We start from the raw sequence: 21,499 nt of genomic DNA on the forward strand, positions 1-21,499 counted from the left end.
GTGATCCCAATCAGTACCCCGTTCCTGCCTTCTCCCCATATCCCCTGACTCCGCTATTTTTCAGAGCCCTATCTAGCTCTCTCTTGAAAGCATCCAGTGATCGTTGGTTGGCATGGACTCGGTGGGCTGAAGGGCCTGTTTCCACGTTGTATCTCTAAAGATTCAGATTCAGATTCAGATTCAATTTTAATTGTCATTGTCAGTGTACAGTACAGTATCAAACTACACTCAAACAGTTGTGATGCATTCTGGTAGGATGCTTTTAATGATGCATCAATAGAAATGGATAAAGCTTGTTGAAGACATGCCAAACTACTTAGCTTCTGAGGATGTATAATTTTGTGTGCTTTCTTGGCCATAGCGCAAATGTGGTTAAACCAGGATAAATTCTTGATGTGTTTATATCCAGGAACTTAAAGCTCTCAGCTATCTGCATTTCAGCACACATTGGTGCAGACTTGGGTGGTGCACCACACTGCTTCTTGAAGTCAGTGACTAGCTCCTTTGTCTTGCTGACATTTAGCGAGAGGTTGCAGTCTTGGCATCATAAGATCGGTATCTCCTTCCTGCACTTCTAGTTATTGTTCAAGATCTGACCCACTATGAAGGTGTTATCTGCAAATGTGTAAATGGAGTTACAGCAGAATTTGGCCTCGCAGTAATGAGTGTACAGGGAGTATAGTAGGGGGCGGGGAAAGCATCCTTGCAGATCATTGCTTTGAGAATTAATGTAGAGGATATTTGTTGCCTGGCTTATTTATTAGGGTCTATGGGTCAATGTCAATGGTTCATTTTCAAAAGCGATACTGAGTCCTATGTTGTGCGTTTTAGAAATATGCATTTGGTTATGATTATGGTGTTGTAGGCAAAGCTATTATTGTCAATAAACAGGAATCTGATGTACGTGTCCTTGATATCCAAATGTACCAGGGATGAGTGAAGGGCCAGTGAGATGGCATCTGATGTGGACCAGTTGCAACAGTAGGCGAATTGCAGTCAAGGCTGGCTGGAGGAGAGTTAATGTGCACCTGCCACTTGAAGCACTTCACCGCAGCAATGTCAGAGCCACTGAATGGTAGTCATTAAGACAAGCTACTTTGTTTTTCTGGCATCGGCATGATACTGGTCATCTTAAAGCTGGTTGGAATCTCAGAGTGGAATAGGGAGAGGTTAAAAATGTCCACAAACACTTTTGCCAGTTGGCCCATGGCTGGGGAATCTATCAGTGGACAAAGTGGTTGCCACGTCCACTGACATTTTTATTCCTCACAGCCTATGTGAATCCTTTACTTTTTTCTAATCTCATCCTCTCAACAGCATCTTGTTATTTCTCTGCATTGTGACAGCGCCTCCTTCCTGGTGTGCCGCTCTGATCCCTGTCACCGGCAGATAGGTCAAGAGAAGACAACAATCAGTGCCACGAACAGCACTTGGCTGCCAAAAACGACCCTGGACGGAGCTCTGGTTTGAGTTGAGGCCACAGCCAAATGAACAATAGCTGTGGCCAATTAGCTGTTATTGGATTGGCCCATCTGCACCTCAGCACCCTCCAGCCAGGGAAAAGAGAGAGGGAGAGAGAAAGGAAGAAGGTGAGAAAGGAAGAAAGAAGAGAGGAAGAGAGAGAAAGTGGGGCACCTCCCTACTAGCTGTGTTCTCCTTTTGCAGGCTTGGAGGAATACTGAGCCGTCAGGACAAGCCTGAGACCGCCTGCGCATTCTTTTCAAGGTCAAGAGTGAGCCTTCAAGACAAGCCCGAGACAATCAGCGGCTCCTTTAAAGTCAAGACTGAGATTGCTGCAGCTCTTCCTTCAAGGCCAGGGCTTAGCCACCTCGACTAGCCCAACACAGCATTCCTCCTTCGATTTCAAGACCCCTCTGCTGGGACAAGCCCAAGATCGCCAGCGTTTCCTCACATGCACACCGATGATGAGGGATTGCACCCCCACGCGGATCCAAACCTTCATGTCAATATTGCCCTTCACTATAAATAAATCACGTCACGTAAGTTCACCCTACTGCGGCTGTAGACCCAGCGTCATCGTAATCCCCAACATCACAGCATCAAAGATTAAATATATTGTGCCCCTCTTCAAGAGAAAGAAAAGAACTTCAAGTTTCTGATAGTTCTCCTTGACATGTGTTTACTGTGTTTGGATCAAACACGCTTGGGTGGGGTAAAAAATTAAACTACCCAATCCAAAACTCTCTTTAAAAGTTTATTAAAACTAATACATTTTAATTAAGCTCATGCTGTTAATAGTAATTTTACAGGAAACTTTAAAAGAATAATATACTATGTGATCCTATGATAGCAACTGCTACAAATTGTAACAAATTATCATGCATTACAACAGTTTATGTTCTCAACAATTTTGCACATCTTTTAACCTCAACTCCCATATAATCAGTCCTAAAGGGCCTGTCCCACGTTCACGACCTAATTCACGACCTCTGCCGAGTTTGCCCTTGACTCATACTCGCACCATGGTTGTCACAAGGTCTTAGGAGGTCGTTGGTAGATCGTAGCATGCCGTGATGCTAGTCGTAGGTACTCGTGGCGTTTTTCTAGCGTGATGAAAAATGTCCATGAGTAAAAAAGGTCATGAATTAAGTTGTGAAAGTGGGACAGGCCCTTTGCTCTGCAACCTACCCCATTTACGAGGAGGAGGAGCCATCTTGGTGAACGGCTGCTAGCCAGCAGCCGTCCGTTTTAAATCCGGTTTTTTTATAGTTTTTAGTGAGTCCTGTTTTTTGTTTGTAGGGGATATGGTCTTTTAATGTGGGGGGTAGGTGTAAACTTAATTTCTAGGTCCCTACCTGGTCGGTGAGGCAGCTTCTTCTCCGGGCTGCCCGTCGATCCGTCCTCGTGGCCTACCTGCGGGCTTGGAGCGCCGTTTCTTGGCGGGAACCACCCAGCACCTCGGCCTCGGCGGCGGCACAGCATTGGAGCGCTATCGCGGAGCGGAGCGGGCGATGCCTTGCCTGGGTCGCCGCGCTGGAGCTCTGGCGAGCTGGACCGCCGAGAGCAACAACTCCGGGCTGCGGGTCTGCGGAGCGGAGAGGCGGCGCCGACTTTGTCATCTGGAGCCTGGGAGCTCCAAACCGGCGCGGCCTTGTGGGCTTCGGCAGCCGCGGGCTCCAACCAGGAAGCGGCCGTTCCAGGTGGCCCAGCCGCCGAAAGGACTCTCCCGACGCCGGGGCAAGACCACCCGGTGAGAACGGCCAGGGACATCGGGCCTCCGTAGAGGCAATTGCGGTGGCCTCAATAGGCCTGACTTTGGGGTGAACATGGGGTGGGGACTGGACATTGTGCCTTCCCCCACAGTGCTATCCACTGTGGGGGGATGATTTTTTTGTCTATTTGTAGTCTTGTAGGTCTGTGTCCAAGATGGCTGCCGTGAAGAGAGAGTGGACGCTGGCGCGCTTTGGCTGCCGCTGCTCCCTCTTCACACTGTGTTTTTGATTTTCTGTTTTTGGATTGAATCCTGTTTTTAATTTGTGTCTCTGTGATGTCTTTATTGTTATATTCCGATTATATGTTATTCCGATATACTATGTAAGGTGTCCTTGAGATGTTTGAAAGGCGCCCATTAAATAAAATTTATTATTATTATTATTTAAGATGTATACATTAATCAGACTTATTCACAGTTGCCTTGGCAAATTGCCAATGTTTGCCTAATGGGCCTGTCCCACATAGGCAAATTTTCAGGCGACTGTCAAGTTGCCGGCAGTTGCCTGAAAAAGCGGCACCTGGAACGGCGAGTGTCAGAGTGGTACACACACACACAGCGGGGGACAGGGCAAGCGGGGAGAGCGCTGTCTGAAATTCACATGGTGCTAAACCAAGGTGATACAGACACACACCGCGATGAACAGGAAGGTTGGCGCTGTAATTAAGACGGCTAAAGCACAGTATACGGTAAGTCCTTTAAAAGAGGGGTGGGGGGGGGGGGAGAGGGGGCAAAATGAGTGGAGACATCTTTTAAGAAGCCAGACAACTTTTAAGAAGCCAGATACACGGCTGTGAAGTTCGGCGATTATCCTTGGTTCTGAAAACTACTGCTTACGTTTGTTTTCCCCAATGAGCCAATGAAATTCACCGGTCAGCACCGGCTACAACCTACAAGAACCTACGAGAACCTTCGACCTCCTGGCAACCCATTAGGACCTCCTGGCGACCCACCTACAGCACGAGAATTATTGCTACTCTCCATGGCGGCTTCATTCTAGATGTCACTAATTTTTCAACATGTTGAAAAATATACGTTGACCATAGTGAAGCCGCGACTAGTTCCCAGAATGCAGGAACTCCTCATGACCATGAAGGCGACTCCCCGGCAACCACCCGTGAACATGTGGCGGCTGCATAGTCTCCTGCTATGTTCCACCCACCTGTAATAATTGAATGACACGGACAATCTTTATGATTGTCCCCTCTATGTCTACTTTATTCCTTTATAATTCAATGGTTGTTTGTTCAGGAAAGTTTATCAGCACCTGGACAGTTAACAAAAAAACTGTACTGAAACTTTACAGACAGTCAGACTTGAAGGTCACTGGAGAATACAGAATGTAAATTGTATCCTTGAATTAATCTTGTTCATGAAAGAGGATGATTGTTCTTGTATATTTTTGCATTTGCAGCCTGATGTAAACATTTCTCACAGTGTACGTGGTGGAATTTGTGGTCACTGTTGTATCATCAGGAATTAAAAATGCATCTTGGAGAAGGTACCTGTTTTTGTTTCAGAAATTGAAATCTTAGGCTAATTCAGGCACAACACAGATAAACATAAATATAAAATTGTTGTGTGAAGCCAGCACATCAGTAAAGAGAGTTATTGTCAATATCCCTGGCTCAGGTGTTGATTGAGGAGCCAATCTGGATCTAAAGTGGGTTTGAATCCATTCAGAGTTATGGAATTTGATCATGATATATGGTGGAGGAGTGCGTAAAATTAGTGGGCATGACGAAAGCCCGTTCGCTGTACTTAAAGAACATTGATACCTTTACTCACACCAAAGGGAGATGTTTACTTCATTGGTCTTGTGTTAGATCAAATGTTTTTCGATTTTGTAGAGGGAAGAGTGCTGTTTTCAATATTTTATGCGATCCATTCCATACAAGAATTGATTTAAAAACAAAATCTGAACGATTACTCATTTTGGCTCTTAAAGAAAAGATTGGAATATTGTAGTCACAAATAAGGAGACATATTCAATTCAATTCAATTCAACTTTATTGTCATTGCACAAATACAAGTATAGGTACAACGAAATGCAGTTTAGCGTCTGGTCATAGTCATAGTGCAAGATAGTAGAAGTAAAAATAAAAATACAAAGTTGGCATACAATAAAAGTTTAAAAAAATACTGGTTAACAATGTGTGGATTGTGGATGAATTAAAACTGATACATAGGCAGATAACTGTATACAAGTGGGAGAGTCTCAGGATGGCTAGCGTCGGGACTCCGAGTTCAGCAGTGTAATGGTGTTGTTGAAAAAGCTGTTCCTCAGCCTGCTTGTGCGAGACCTGAGGCTCCTGTACCGCCTCCCTGATGGGAGGAGGGCAAACAGTCCATGGTTTGGGTGAGAGGGGTCCTTGATGATTTTCCCGGCCCGTCTCAGACACCGTTTTCGGTGGAGGGCATCCATGGCAAATCTGCCAAATAAGCCGCCAATTATTTAGAACTGTTGTGTCGAATTTCCTTCTCTCAGAAGGTGGTGAATCTCTGGAATTCTCTGCCACCCAGATCTTACATTTATATTTAAAATTATTTGAATTGGTTATGGGGGAACTGGCACAGAAGAGGAGTTGAGGACAGTTAAGATGAATATATTGAATGATGGGATTGGCTTAATGGGCCTGGTGGTTTACTCCAGCTCTTATTTTCATGTGTTCTTGCACAGATCTATGTTACTTCATAGTAATGACATTCAACCTATTTACGAGCAAACCTATTTGCTTTTTTGAGATGTGGGCATTATTGGCAGGGCAGCATTTATTGCATCTGAGAAAGTAGAAACTATTATCTTGATCAGGTGATATAGAATCATAAAGGACAAAGGACATTTATTGTCACATACACCAATTGGTGCAGTGAAATTTGATTTACCATGCAGCATACAAATAAGATAAATACCACACTATAGAATTTAACATTAAACATAAAACATCCCCCACAGCGGAATCAACGTTTCCAACTGAGAGGGAAGGCAACAAAGTTCAGTCTTCTTCCTCTTGTTCACCCGTGGTCGGAGGCCTGTTGAGGCCTCCGCAGTCGCCGCAACTGTGTTTCAGGCCCTCTCGCTGGATGATGGCGTCATCGGAAGAACACTCTCAGCGGCTTGGGGTTCCGAATCGGCCGCTTCCTACTGGAGACCGCGGCTCCCGAAGTCCACAGGCCGAGCTGGGCAGAGCTCCAACACTGGCGACCTCGACGAAAAATCCCAGGGCTCAGCGATGTTAAAGTCAGCGCCGCCCGCGGCTGGGAGCTTCGCAGACCACAGCTCCATAGTGTTAAAGTCGGCAGTCCCAGCACTCCAGAGCTTCCAACACGGCGACCTCAGTAAGGCATCGGCCGTTCCGCGATGGTAATTCAGTGCTGCGCCACCGCTGAAGCTCTGGCCGGTCTCCGGTGGGAAAGGCCGCGCCAATCCAGGTGGTAGGCCGCGAGGAGGGGGCGAAGATGCGACTCGGAGGAAAGACGCATCCTCGACCTAGGTAGCGACTGAAAAACAGTTTCCCCCTCTCCCCCCCACGTAAAAAGACTAAAAGACCTCCAAAACAAAACTTTGACGGACTAAAAATTTAAAAAAGGATGAAAGTACTCGATAGCGCCACCACTTGGACCACTCTAAAGACATAGAGCACAGAAACAGGCCCTTCGGCCCACCATATGCATGCTAACCACCAGGTCCCTATTTGAACTCATTCCATTTACTAGCATTTGGTCCATAGCCTTCTGTGCCTTAGAGATTTATATTCCCATCTTGACACTTATTAAATGTTGTGAGAGTATCTGCATCCAGAACCCACTCTGACCGTGCATTATGATTCCAACTATTCTGTGGGTAAAAAATGTTCTTCTTCAGATTTGTTCTAAACCACTTACCCATAACCCAAAACATATGCTATCCAGTTTTAGAAACACCTGCTGTGAGGAAATATCTTATCCACATCCAAATTCAATCAAATTGGTTATACTTCACATAGTTTGATTAGCGACCTATTTCCCAATCCAACGTAAACATTCATTACAACTAGCCTTAAATCTGACTTCGAAAAGAAGAGCCATTTGTTCCTTTATTCCCCACCCTTCCTGCCAGATTGTTTGGGAAACGATATGTGCTTTGACCAAAACAGAATCAGACTGAGATAGGCTTGACATAGTTGGTAGTTTTGCTTAATTAATTTGGACATTAATTAAAGCCAAGATTGTCAACTGCTACATAAGAAACTTTGGTGAACATACCTTTTGGCACAGAAGGGTGTTTAATATATAAAGATATTATAAATATATATCATATAAAGTGATATTATGAGTGGCATAGCTGTAGAGCTGCTGCCTTACAGCGTCAGAGACCTGGGTACGATCCAGACTACGGGTGTTGACTGCATGGAGTTTGTACTTTCTCCCTGTGACCGCTTGGGTTTTCACCGAGTGTTGCAGTTTCCTCCCACACTCCAAAAATGTATAGTTTTATAGGTTAATTGGCTTTGGTAAAAAATTGTCAATTGTCCCTAGTGTGTAGGATAATGCTGGTGTATGGGGTGATCAATGGTCGGTGTGCACTGGTGGACCGAAGGGCCTTATTCTGCGCTGTACCTCTAAAGTCTAAATATATATACATATATATACAATAATTAAACAAATACAATTGAAATTAAACATAAGACTGTTAATCACTATCAAATGAAGTTTAGTGAATGTACTATGGAACCGAACAGATGTATAAAATATATATTTAAGATATATATGTTATATCAATATATATGCTAATATGCAATAATTCTGGTGCAGGGGCCTTTCTAAATTCTGCAATTCTTATTCTATAAGGGTAATGGTTAATGAATTACAGGACTTGGCCCACTATGGATGATGAAAGAATGGTGAACTATTTCCAAGTTGGACTAATGTGCACTTTTTTTTTGGTGATAGGAGTTTGGGGGGGGGGGGGTGTTGGTGGAGTAACTGCAAGGAGAGTAACTGCTGTGCATTTTGGAAATGGCACACACTGCAGATCCAGTGGCCTGGTGGTGGATGAAATGAACATTTCAGTTTGTTAGGGTTACAGTCATGTGTGCTATTAATGTTTCTTTTCTTGTGACAATCTTATTACTAATTATCAAATATACGGATGGCACTGATATTATCTCTGCATCAACTCTTGTATTTTACAGAGTCTGTTTCCTCATTGGAATTAGGAAACTGAAGTTGAGTCCTGTAGTCCTGTAGTTAAGTCTTTAGCTCATTTCTATTTCAGGTATTTGATGCTTGGCTAATGCACGCGCAGGAACAGCAAAGAAAAAAGTTACGCATTGCAAAAGCAGCGGACAACTATCGGGGCCAACTTTTACGAATGGGAGTTGCTGCAGTTCTTCAGTATAGCTCTGACATGATGCAGTTTCGCAACCAAATTGCTGCTGAGCATCAAGTGAAGGTAAGAGATTGAAACAGGCTGATTTGAAGTTGTCATCAGTGCATCTCACTGAACCGTTGCACTCACAAGCAACAGTGCTCTAAGGAGCAGAACATCTATTTGTAGTGATAAAAACATATTTTTTTGGAAACCCTCAGCAGGGCAGGCAGCATCTGTGTAAAGCGAAAGAGCAAATGTTTCAGGTCAAATCCCTTTATTGGAACTGGGAAGTGAAAAGCAAGCTAGTTTTAAGTTGGTGAGAGCAAAGGGGAGGAATGGACAGGTCGAAGGAAGTATCTAATGTGGTGATCATTGTTTATGGAACTGTCCAAAGACAGTTAGGGAATAAAACATACAAAGTGACTTGTAAAACTATGAAAAGCAACTGTTGCAGAGAGTGTAAAGCAAAAAGAAATATTAGAAATACCCAGTGTCTGTGGAGAGAAAGCAACTGAGTTAACCTTGCACATGGATAACATTAAAGCAGAAGCAGCCAGTTCTAGTACAGACAAAAAAATAAGTTATCTGAAATTGTTGAATTTGATACAGAGTCTTTAATGTTGTGTGATGCCCAGACAGAAAATGGGATGCTGATCCTCAAGGTTATGTAGGGCCATGATGGAAATTGTAAAAAGGCACATGTAGAACATCAGACTGGGATGGAAATTGAAAGTGTCAGGCAACTGGATGTTCAGGATCACCTTCATGGACAGAACATAGACAGTCTGCAAAGTGGTCAGCCAATCTGCTTTTAGCTTCCCCAATGCAGAGACAATACCATGAGGACCAAATGTAGTCTGCTAGATTGTAAGAAACGCAAGTGAATCAGTGATACACCTGAAAGGACTGTTTAGGTAAAAGATCAGGTGTTGCATCTCCTCTGATTATATGGGACAGTGCTGAGAGAATGGGAATGGCCTGTGGAGATAGAAGAACAAACCAGGGAGTTGTAGAGAGAATGACTCCTAAGAATGCTGAAAGGATTGTCACAAAAGACTAATCGTAATGGAATTTCATTGCAGGAGATAGAAATTGCAAAGGATAGTTTCATTATACCTGTGCTTCACCGTACTCACGCATGTGACAATAAACTTGAACCTGATGGGGTGGAGAGAGAGGATCAGGAGAACATCCTTGCTCTATCTGGGAGGAGAGAGAAGGTGCAGTAAATGGCTGAGATACAATTGAGGACTCTGTCAAATAAGTAGAAGGGAAGCCATGTTTAAGAAAGAAACAATGTTAGTTGAATGACAAACATTAAGTAGAGCATTGGAGATGACATGGGACTTTTTTACATGCATTGATGGAAGGTACAGCAAGTACTGTGGAGCATCAACGTTTGGACTGACACTCCAGTGCAGCAAAGAAAAGAGAAGCAGCTTAAAGTCTGCTGAAATTGACCACAATCGATCAGGAGATTTGCAAATGTATAATTGTTTCTTTGGTTGTTGATGGGTCGATGTTCTGACATTGTCACAAAACAATGTTAGAGTACTTTCTCGAGAGGGTGTACATTAGTTCAAGAAGGTGGCTGACAACCACTTCAAGGGGGTTCGGCATGGCAAGAAGTGCTGGCCCTTACTGATGCCCACAAAGTAAAATTGATTGCAAAAACTCTGTATATTGAGCAATCTATTAGTCATGATATTTTGTTTTTAATTTAGCATTCATTGAACTCCAAACCTATCTCCTCAGACTGCTTATAGCCTTCACCAGGTTGTCTATCGCTGTGCAATGATTTGGAAGCAAAGAGTGCTCTGCAAAGGTGAGAAGCTGAAACAGAGGTCTGCTGCTGTGACACGAAAAAAAAATGTGGCTTTCAAGATTCCAGTTACTGATGTTTGCAAAGAGAAAGATGCCAGTACAAAGACTGGGATCTTGAATAGTGCATCTCAGAAAATGATTGCAAAACCCGCAACAGATCCAGTGCAATGTCTTAGCTTTTCAGCAGTGCTGCCTGGTAGTGATATGGACTTCGCCAATTTGTAAGTGAACTTTTTACCCTTTCACCTTTGCTACAAAGTCATGAACTAAAAAAATATGTACATAATATATGAAGAGATTACCTCATTTTCCCCAGTGTCAATTTCACAATGTCTGCAAAACTTCAGAGCGAATCCTTTCTGTAAAAATGATAAATAAAAGCAACCCTAACTAAGCTGATGGAAATACATTGGTTGCTGACCAACAGCCTGTTTACATAACTAAATTTGAAGTCTATATACATTTACAAATCTGCTTTGATGCATGCTCACTCGCACCCACAAGTGATGCAGAAAATACCCATGAAGGTAATTCCTAAAATTCAGGAAGTATTCTTTGATAAAACCCTGCTCAGGATGAGCTGATTTCATAGGTGCATGAATAAAAGGAGCTGTTCAGTCTTCGCCAGCTGTTGAGTCCTGGTCTTTTCTTACATAACCAATCAACAAAATCCACGTTCAGTCTGCCTAGTTTAACGCTGCAGTAATCTACTGCTGCATTGACTAGTGAAAATTTAGTGGTGCAAAGAGTGCATGCTATGCTGCCTCACCGAGTGCCATTTCAAGTTCTTCCTGGATTGGATCTTTGTTCTAATAATCTGGAGGTGAAGGTGATACGTTAGTGCAGTGAAATGTTAGTGAGTGATGTAGCGTGATGCTTAATTTATATTGGTGCCACTGTATGTCCCAGGGACTCTTCCTTAGAAATGGTTGGCAAATTGATCATTCGTGAAAGAGTTACCAGTGTGGGATTGTATATGGTCCAGTTTAAGCTGCTATTTTAGAATGCTAACATCACCGACTTTAAGATGACATATCAGGAACACTCCAATTAGGGGGAAATCAGACCCTTGGACAAGAGCTGAAATAACAATTGAACTTCCATCAGCTCATGATAATATAAATTTGACTTATTTATGCCCTTAAGTTGTACCCAGAGCTATTTGATACTAATCATTATTAAGCCATAATTTTCCAGCAGTATTATTGCTTTAGATTATTTGAGAAGCTTGTCTGTTCTCAACTATATGAAAAGCATAGGAAAGGACTGCAAACAGACCCCATTTTTTGATATTGATACATTTCTATGTGTGAGGACCTGTCTGGAGTAACTTAAACATTTCAGATAATTGGCCCAAAATGGATCATTCTCATGTTGAGAATGAGATGCACAGGATCGTGTATGCTGCAGAATGGATTCAAATTATGACTAATGTTTTTGGAGAATAAATGAATTTAGGGACCTGTTGAGAGAGATTGTTTTGGATGGGCTTAATTAATTTTCTCTGCTCTTACAATGCTTAGATTATGAACAGAGTTTATTTTGAAGAGCAAAATTATCAACACTTCAATGAAAGTTTAATGTTAATTAGATAGGCTTCCAGGGCAACAATGTAATTTTGCAAATAAGCTCACTGTATTAAAATGTTTCTGTCAGCACATAATACAGGTCATATTGGACATACTGCACGTTTACTTGGTGCACCTAAAGAGGCATGTTTAAATTGGTTTTCGGGACTTGTAAGAGAATGTTGTCTCTTTCAAATTAAAAGAAAAAAGAAACACAACTTTGTTTCATGTACCATTGCTCTGCCAAGGTTGAGAGATTAAAGATAAGGGCTGTTGGCAGCACATGGCGGAGTGGACAATGTGGTGCGAGAACTGTTGGCACATAATTCTAGAATTAAATGTATTATTACAAGTTCTTCAATGGTAATGAATGCTTGGAATAGGCTGTGAGCACCAACTGAAGCTCCACAGCAGAATTATGTGAATAAAGTCAGAGGGAAGTTAATTGCAAATGATTTTTAGGAAAGACTTTGGCATCCATCTTTTGAAGATTAATTCAGTCCTTCAATGTATCAATAGACACCTTGCACGTCAGGTGAGATTACAACCAAGAAAACCAAAGTTCCTGCTTAAACCACCTGAAAAGAAAGAGCTACTGGACAGAGGCAACAATGGGTATGTCTATCTATTGTTAAATACTGCCCAGTATTGTTAATTGTTCCATGATAAGAGGTCGTCACTAATTCAAGAACTAAACATGAGCAGTGACTTTCTGTCTAAGCTGCACTCACTTTGAGAAAAAATATTCCATGATCTTACAGTGTATTTTCCATCATTCCATTTTGTTCTCCCTCGATATTCTTATTCCCTTTCATATCCTTATTCTGACCCTTGCCTATTGTTGTATTTTTTGCTGATGCTTTAGTACATTTAGGTTTATTATTGTCACGTGTACAGTGAAAAGCTTTGTTTCACATACTACCCAATCAAATCAGATAATACTATACATGAACACAATCAAGCCAAACTCTGTTGTGTTCCCTCTCTCTTATTTTGTTGTGCCCATTTTATTTCAGATTTGACCCATAGACTTTGCTTTTTTTTTTGCAAATATGATAATTATTGCCTTCATCTAGATCTTGACACTCCTGTTGTCTAAGCAGTGCGGTCAGTTCTGCGATAATGCAATAATTGCATTCGGAAAAAAACGTGCTGTAGAAAATCGCATTATAAAAACAATTGTCAATGGCCAAAAAGGGGCTAGTTGCTAAAGAGCTTCAGCCTCACAATAACAAAGTTATATTTCATGCAGATTTTCAGAAATAAAGTTCTTTATAATAGCTATGTTTATTTTCATTTTTGCATGCTAAAAATACCAAAGGCTGTATGATATATTGTTTAATAAGTGAATCATCGCACAAGTATCAATAGAGGTAACTGCTTGTCATTTTCAATAGCCACCTGAGGCGAAACTGACAGTGATTTTTAATTTCTCAGATGCAATAGGTACTTGGGGATGTTTTTTTTCCCCTTGACTTTTTTTTCCAGACATCTTTTTTTTCTTCTTGTCAATTTGCAAAGTAACTTTTAAGTGGTTCTCCGGTTCCTGATCAAAATCGTGTTATAACCAATGTCAGCCCGTGTAATACAAGTGTTTCATTAATTCTTCAATCACATTTGTGTTATTGAAAAGATGTGTTAGAATAGAAGTATCTATATTTGTACATGGTTAAAACCAATATTATCCCATTATTTCTTCTTTTTGTACTTGTCACAAGAATTGTGAAGGAGTGCTCAAGATCTCCAGTCACACACCTTGTCTTTGACGGTTCTTTGTATTATTGAGAACAGCAATTCAGGAAATGAATGCCGGACAGTGCCAGATAACCAGGCTTTTATCCCGATTTCAAAACCTACTTTACCTTGTATTCTCATTCTCATTATTAAGTAGTTCTTGTCAACACAGGACACTGACAAAATTCTAAAATGTGATCCATCCCCAAATGCATCCTGGAAATGAACATTTCATGATATTAGGTGGTGTACCATTCAACTTCTGTATAGCATTTCTTGTCCTCTATCCTGTACTCCCTTTTTTCCTCTCCCCTTTCTCTTTTCTCATTCACTCACAAATTTCCCCTTACCTTTCCCAATCCAGCATCAGCACCACTGAAAATGAAATGTGCAGCAAACAGCACAATGCAATAGTCATATGGCATGGAAACAAGCCGTGTGGCCCAACTCATCTATGTCGAGCAAGATGCCACCTGCCAAGATGAGCATTTATATTTACCATTCTTTGAAATTGTTTTTCCCTCACCTCTGCTCTAATTCTTCAATTAATTAACGTAAATCTAATTTTTCTAATTATCATTCTCTCTAAGGGAAAGCCAGTTACTTTGTCGTCGCCTCTCAATTTTATCCTTAATTATATGTTCTCTCTGTGTCCTGTGCAAATAAAACAATCTGAGCCTACTCAGTCTCTGATAACTTTAAATTCACTAGTTCTGGCAATCTTTTCTTCACCTCTCTCGTGGTGTTACAACCATCCTTCTGTACTATGACTAATACTGTTTAATGCGATTCTAGCAGGACTTCCTCTCACACTATACCACTTCCTGCCCTCTTACTTCCTTTGTCCTCGTCTTTCACCATATTGTCTTCTTTGTAATCTCTGCTAATGATGACACCTCCAGCAAGATGATAACAATAAATACTTCCCCTCACCTCCTTTTCAGCATTTTGAAGGGATGAGGTCTTGTGGAGACTAGTTCACTCCTCGATCAATGGACATGCATTTTAATATTCTGCTTCCTTGTATCCTTTAATTTATTGCATATTCTATTGTCTTGTTTACTCTCCAAATATGTATTACCTCACATGTTTCTCTCAAAGAAATTCTATTCACCACCACAGTAGCCACCTTCACTTATGTTTTTCTGCAGTCTAGACTCATCATCTTCACTGTCAAAACATAGTTGGAGGAACTCAGCAGGTCAGGCAGCAGGGAATGGACAGATGATGGTTCAAATTGGGACCCTTCTTCAGATTGATTGCAGTAGGGGGGAGACAGCTGGAAAAGGTAGTTGGGGCAGGACAAAACCTGGCAAGTGATGGGGGATACAGGAGGGTGTATGATTGGCAGATGGGTTGTGTAAGTGAGAAAGGTAAGAGATGAAAAGAAGACAAAAAGGTGTTGGGTAAGGGAGGGGTACGTGGAAGGGGATAGTGGGAGAGGAAAGAGCAGAGATAAAAGAGAAATGTGGGACAGGGATGGGAGATAAGTGCACACAGCAAGGGAAAGGAACAGTGAGGATTGTGGGAGAAATGGGTGTGCACTGGGTTGGGAGGGAGCACGGAAAGAGAGAGGGGTATTACTTAAAATTGGAGAATTCAATATTTATACTTGGGTTGTGAGCTACCCAAGCAGAATATGAGATGTTGTTCTACCTGTTTATGTGTGGCCTCAGTCTGGCAATGGAGGAGGCCAAGAGCAGAAAGGTCGCAATGGGAAAGGGAATTAAAATGGTTGGCAACCTGAGATCCAGCAGGCCTTGGCAGACAAAGTGCATCCTCAGTGAAATGGTCACAGAATGTACACTTGATATTACACGTTGGGAGCACTGAATGCACGGAATTCCTCACTCTTAACCTCATTTACTAATTTAGGTATCATCAGCAAATTTAATCATCCCTCTACTTTTAAGCCCATGCTCTTTTTTCACTTTGTATTCATGTGTACTCCCAGATCTCCTCTGCAATACTCTCCAGAGCTCTACCACCTACTGTAGAAGTTCTGTCCTGGTTTGACATTCCAAAGTTCAACACCTCGTACTTGTCAGAGATAAATTCCATTTGCCATTCCTTGGCTCACCTTCCCAGCTGATCTAGATCTTGTTGTAAACTTAGATATCCTTCCTCACTGTTTACGATACCACAAATTTTGTTGTCATCTGCAAAATTACTAACAGTTTTAACAACACTGTTGTCCGAATAATTAATGTATATAACAAATAGCAGGGCACCCAGTACCTGCTGCTCATCATCGTAAATCAGAAAATCAATCTTTCATAACCACACTTTGACTTCTTCCTCCAAACCAATTTTGAATCTAAGTGGCTAGCTCACCTTGGATTCCATACGATCTAACCTTCTAGTCTAGCCTACCGTGAGGAATCTTGTCAAAGGCTTTGTTGAAGTCCATGTAGATAACATCCACTGCTCTGCTTTCATCATCTCTTGGTGTCCTCTTCAAAAAATTGTATGAGATTTGTGAGACGAGTTCCCACATACGAAGCCATGCTGACTGTCCCTAATCAGTCCGTGTCTTTCCAAATGCTGGTAGATCCTGTCCCAAAGAATCTCCTCCAATGTCAGGCTCACCTGCCTGTAATTCCCTGGCTTGTCCTTACTGCCCTTCATAAATAATGGTACAACATTAGCAACCCTCCCCCCCCCCCCCGGCACACCTGTCCAGAGGGATAGCCTATACCCACTACTGGCCACTAGCAACTTGGGCTGACCATGCAGAATATCACAGCTGAGTCTGAGCACAAACCTGCACAGCATCCATTTTCTTGCTGGAACCACTATTTTACGTTTATAAATGAGGATGTGGCGAGTTTAATTTTTTTTTCAAGATGACTGGTAGGTTGGACAACTGCATGAAAAATTGTGGCAGGAAATAAGGAATTACTAACATTTAAAGAATTAATGTATAGTTTACAATAAATACAAATCCCTTCAAGACACAAAAAAACCAACTGGAAAAATGCTCCAGCTGTGGCTCACGAGGTAAAGATGGTATTTGATCAAGGGATAAAGCTTATTCTGTTTCAAGAAGCTTGTGGATTGGGAACATTTTAGAATTCAGCATAGCGTGACCAAAATAGATGATAAGGAAAGGGGAAGTAGAACGCAAAGGTAACAAGAAAGTAACTACAGAACATAAAACCAGCTTGATTGTAATCGCCTAATATTTTCACTGATTGCACGCTACAAAAAGCTTTTCACTGTACCCGGCACACGTGATATTAATAAACTAAATGAAACTATACTGAGGGAGCAATACAAGGAATACTAACGTTCACCCTGTCAAAGAATAAAAACAGTTCAAACTCTGGAGAGAGCAGCATGTGAGGCATTATGCATGAAATCTTAGAGTAAAAAAGGAAAATAAAAATATTTGCTAGACACAAAATACTGGAGTAACTTAGTGGTGGAACATGCAGCATCTCTGGAGAGCAGGTGACGTTTCAGGTTGAGACTTCAGGGGAGAGGGAGTCGAGATATGAAGGGGTATGGTGTAATAACACAGATCAAAGCAGAGGATCGACTGGGTTAAAATGTGGTCTGCAGTTCCTTCCTACACAAAAATATTTGCTAGATAAATTTCAAATTTCATTAGAGGAGAGAAAAGACAGACACCCTGCTGAAATTAGTAAGCACACGGAGAGAGAGAAAACGAGAACAGGTTCTTTTATCAAGGCAGACCTGATAGGGGTCGGGATCCAGCGGGTATGGACCAGTGGTAGGTTAGAGCTCCAGCAGAGGTGGGCTGTTGGTGGGTTGGGGTCCAACAAATCTGGACGAATGTTGATTTGGGTACGGTTTACAAATTCAGGCAATGCTGCTAAGAATTTGCTGCAATTGTGGAGAGAATTGTATACCATTCCAGTTTTCACAGAACAACTTTTTGGTGATTACTTTTTTACTCTCCACTGGTATTTCCGGTTCTGCTGACTGTTTCTGCAGTTTTCTGTTTTTATTTAATAATTTTCAGCATCTGACGGTTTTTTTCTGCTTCTGATTTATCCTCATCTTGATTACAGTGGCAATGCTTTGATTCTGGGCTCTTCATTGTCAACTCTAACCTCTCTATCAGAAGACAAAGTGGAGACTCCAACACAGTCCAAAGTTCATGAAGTAAGGACTCACACAAGCCAAAGGAACAATTCTATGAAGGATACTGTTGACCATGTTACCTGGCAACCACAAGCAGCAACTTTACAGGCTGTGCAGTCACAGATGACCTTACCCTTTACCCACTTTGTTCCCTCATGGCCCACCATGGACTCTCTGCAGGAGCAGCCAGTGCGAAAGGATGTGCTTCTACCCCCTTCAGCATTCTTGTCACTGGGGAAGGAGAAAGGGAATGTAAGCCACTATTATTCTGCTGCACTCTCCTGCTAATCTCGCTTGTTCTGAGGATGTTGATTCTGATCCTTGCACACTGCCTAACACCAGGTTGCCTTTGCCTTTGCTTGGTTTCCATTCTAAATGCCTGCATATCCTCTGCTGCGCTCTTCACAGGTTATAATGGCTCAAAAATGGTTTGATATCTACTGCAGTGCAAAAGCTGTTGTGTCATTCGAAAAGCTATTGTCTTTGCCTATTGGTTGAATTACTTGTCTTTTATATGAAGTTATATCGTATCGTATAAGGAATGTAAAATAGTCTCCCATATTTTGAAAAATAGTGTTCTGCAACAGGGTGTAGTAAATGTGTTAAATCCAATAACTTGTACTCGAGAGGTGGTAACATGCATGAAATTAGCTTCCTCATATTCAGCTCTTTCTGTCTATACTCTGCTTGATTCTACACCTGTCTTGCCACCCAATATTGAAAGGTAGATCAGTTAAAATCTCCTTCCGTTAAGTAGCAACAGGACTGAAGGCAAGTTATCACACACCCAACATTATATTTTTACCTCAGATGTTGATTCTATTTGCCAAAGGTAGTTTGGGCATAACCTTAAGTACAAAAGGATGTGCTTTAAACCTCATCACTGAATGAACTTCACCAGAATCTCATTGTACATTGCTCGAATACTCAAGCACACCCTCTTCACCATGGCTCAATTATTGAAATGCCCTTATAGTCGATCACTCATGCTTGTAAATAGCAACATAACCCAGAAATCTGTGCCTCCATCATTACTCTAGAACTTGATTGCTGTGTCCTTGCGTCTTGCTAATACGTAAACTGTGTTCAGAGTAGCTTAGTGACAAAAACTAATTCAAAACGCAGGTATATGGGAGGTTTAGCTGAGTTTCAGGTTTGGCTGAGCTTAAGATGCCAATAATGCGATGGAAATGTGAAGTTTTCCATTTACAGTGAACTGTTGAGCCAGCCAGAGCTAGGAGGTCTGGGCCATCTGCTCCCTCTCAAACTTGTCACTTGCCCTCACAAAGTCTGTGATGGGGCCTGCTGATTTGCAGAGGCTTTCTTCCCATTCCACTCTCCAGCTGAAAATATTAAGGCTGAAAGGGCTGGGTGGTGATGATTTAAGGGCTGGCTTGGAACACACAGAGTTGCCCTTCCGTAGGATAAGAACATTGCTTTAAAATGGGATGTGAGAAAATCTGTGGGAAACATGATATCTGATAGTGCATCAGTAAAAAAAAATGTAATTGTATTTATTTTGCTAGTAAACCACATGTGCAGCAATACTTGAGCTTATTAACATATGCTTCCTTCTCTCTTGCACATTGCATTTTATCTGTCTCAAAACAAATTGTTATCAATTCTCAATACTATAACATTTTATTAATCTGCTATCCAGTTGTTAAGACATTCTGATGTTTTGGCATTTGCCTCACTATATGCTCACTCCTGCACTCCCTTTAACACACCAGGGTCCTAGACCCCACATTCACTTCAACACACTGTGGTCCAAGTTCCCAAGTTTTCATTAATACACCAGCCCTCTCATTCCATGCTTCCTTTAACATACAGGAGTTGTGGTTCCCACACTCCCTTTAACATACTGAGCCCCTGATTCCACATTCCCTTAACACACGGGGCTCTTGATCCCACTCTCCCTTTAACACACTGGTCCCCTGAATCCCACGATACATTTTAACCTGTGGCCCTGGATCCTATGCTGCCTTCAACACACTGTGGCCCTGGTTCCCACACTTCCTACAGTACACTGGGCCCTGGTTCCAACAATTCCTTCAACACACTATAGGCCTGGTCCCCAAGCTTCCTACAGTACACTGAGCCCTGGTTCCAACAATTCCTTCAACACACTATAGTCCCGTCCCCAAGCTTCCTTCAGTATACTGGGACCTGATTCCCACACTCCCTTTAACACACCATGGCCTTGGTTTGCATACTCCCTTCAGTAATCTGGCCCTGGACCCGACATTCCCTTTAAAAACCCTGGTTCCCTCACTCCTTCAAACACTCCTCCTCACCCTGGTTCCCACACTCCCTTGACCATGCAGGGACCCTGAGTCACACACTCCCTTGACCATGCAGGGACCCTGAATCACACGCTCCCTTGACCATGCAGGGACACTAAATCACACGCTCCCTTGACCATGCAGGGACACTAAATCACACGCTCCCTTGACCATGCAGGGACCCTGAATCACACACTCCCTTTCACATACCAGGGCTCTGGTTCCCGCGCTCCCTTGACCATGCAGGGACCCTGAATCACATGTTCCCTTGACCATGCAGGGACCCTGAATCACACACTCCCTTTCACATACCAGGGCTCTGGTTCTCTCATTCCCTTTAACATTCAGGAGCTGCAGTTCCCACACTCCCTTGAAACTCACCAAAGCCCCATTTTTCACACCTTTTAAATTTCTCGAATTAGCTGGTATATTTATTACATTACCGTAACATCTTAAAACAAAAGGCAATTAAAAGTGCTGTCGTTACTGACTGGGGGGTGTGAATCTGTCAAACTGGATCCCTAATCTACCAGCCACCATCACAGGAGACAGAAAAGAAATGGATTTAACTGTTTATACCCATTTTGATTTTAGACAAATGAGGATGAATACAGGAACAACGGGTTTGGTGCTCACCAAGTTCGAAAGGACGAGCGAGTTTTGCCTAAACACACAACTCGACAGCTGCTTTCTCCAGATCATTTAAGGGACAGAACAGAATTCCTCAGTCCATCTTTCCAGGAGAAAGGTAAACAAATAACAGCTGATCCAAATCAACCTTTCCTAGTTGCGGTGATCGTGGACCAGATGCTTTAAGCATATCCTTGAATGTTTGACAATGATTGACAAATCATGCAAGTGACGTGGTCAACGGAACAGAGCCAAGTGTAATCAGAGTCTTGATGATGGGGATGTGACTCTCGCAAACGATATTGATGTTAGTTTGCTTATCACCAATTCCACTGGAAGGTTTCCTCTCCAGTGCTTTGAAGTGTCTGCTGTAGGAAATACACAAGGGCACAGGTAATCTGTAAGAAAGAACTGCAGATGCTGGTTTAAATCGAAGGTAGACAAAAAATGCTGGAGTAACAATAGACAATAGATACAGGAGTAGGCCATTCAGCCCTTCAAGCCATTCAATGTGCTCATGGCTGATCATCCACAATCAGTACCCCGTTCCTGCCTTCTCCCTTTATCCCCTGACTCTGCTATCTCCAAGAACCCTATTTAGCTCTCTCTTGAAAGTATCCAGAGAACCGGCCTCAACCGCCCTCTGTGGCAGAGAATTCCACAGACACACAACTCTGTGTGAAAAAGTATTTCCCATCTCCGTCCTAAATGGCTTACCCCTTATTCTTAAACTGTGGCCCCTTGTTCTGGACTCCCCGAACAT

General features: G+C 42.3%; 1 protein-coding gene across 5 annotated transcripts in view; it reads left to right on the forward strand.

The window, feature by feature from the left end:
• sfi1 (SFI1 centrin binding protein) overlaps positions 1 to 21,499 on the forward strand; it is a 94,078-nt gene that overhangs the window by 60,077 nt on the left and 12,502 nt on the right. For 3 of the 5 annotated variants that reach the window (XM_033043484.1, XM_033043482.1, XM_033043483.1), the window contains 5 exons: positions 8,490 to 8,666; positions 10,341 to 10,630; positions 12,497 to 12,592; positions 17,749 to 18,073; positions 20,701 to 20,854. In XM_033043484.1, coding sequence (XP_032899375.1) covers positions 8,490 to 8,666; positions 10,341 to 10,630; positions 12,497 to 12,592; positions 17,749 to 18,073; positions 20,701 to 20,854 — 1,042 coding nt within the window. The remainder of the gene's footprint in view (positions 1 to 8,489; positions 8,667 to 10,340; positions 10,631 to 12,496; positions 12,593 to 17,748; positions 18,074 to 20,700; positions 20,855 to 21,499) is intronic. The other 2 variants (XM_033043486.1, XM_033043485.1) reach the window with 2 other exon arrangements.

This window comes from Amblyraja radiata, chromosome 25, assembly GCF_010909765.2.
Source record: "Amblyraja radiata isolate CabotCenter1 chromosome 25, sAmbRad1.1.pri, whole genome shotgun sequence".
In the NCBI taxonomy this organism is placed as follows: Eukaryota; Metazoa; Chordata; class Chondrichthyes; order Rajiformes; family Rajidae; genus Amblyraja; species Amblyraja radiata.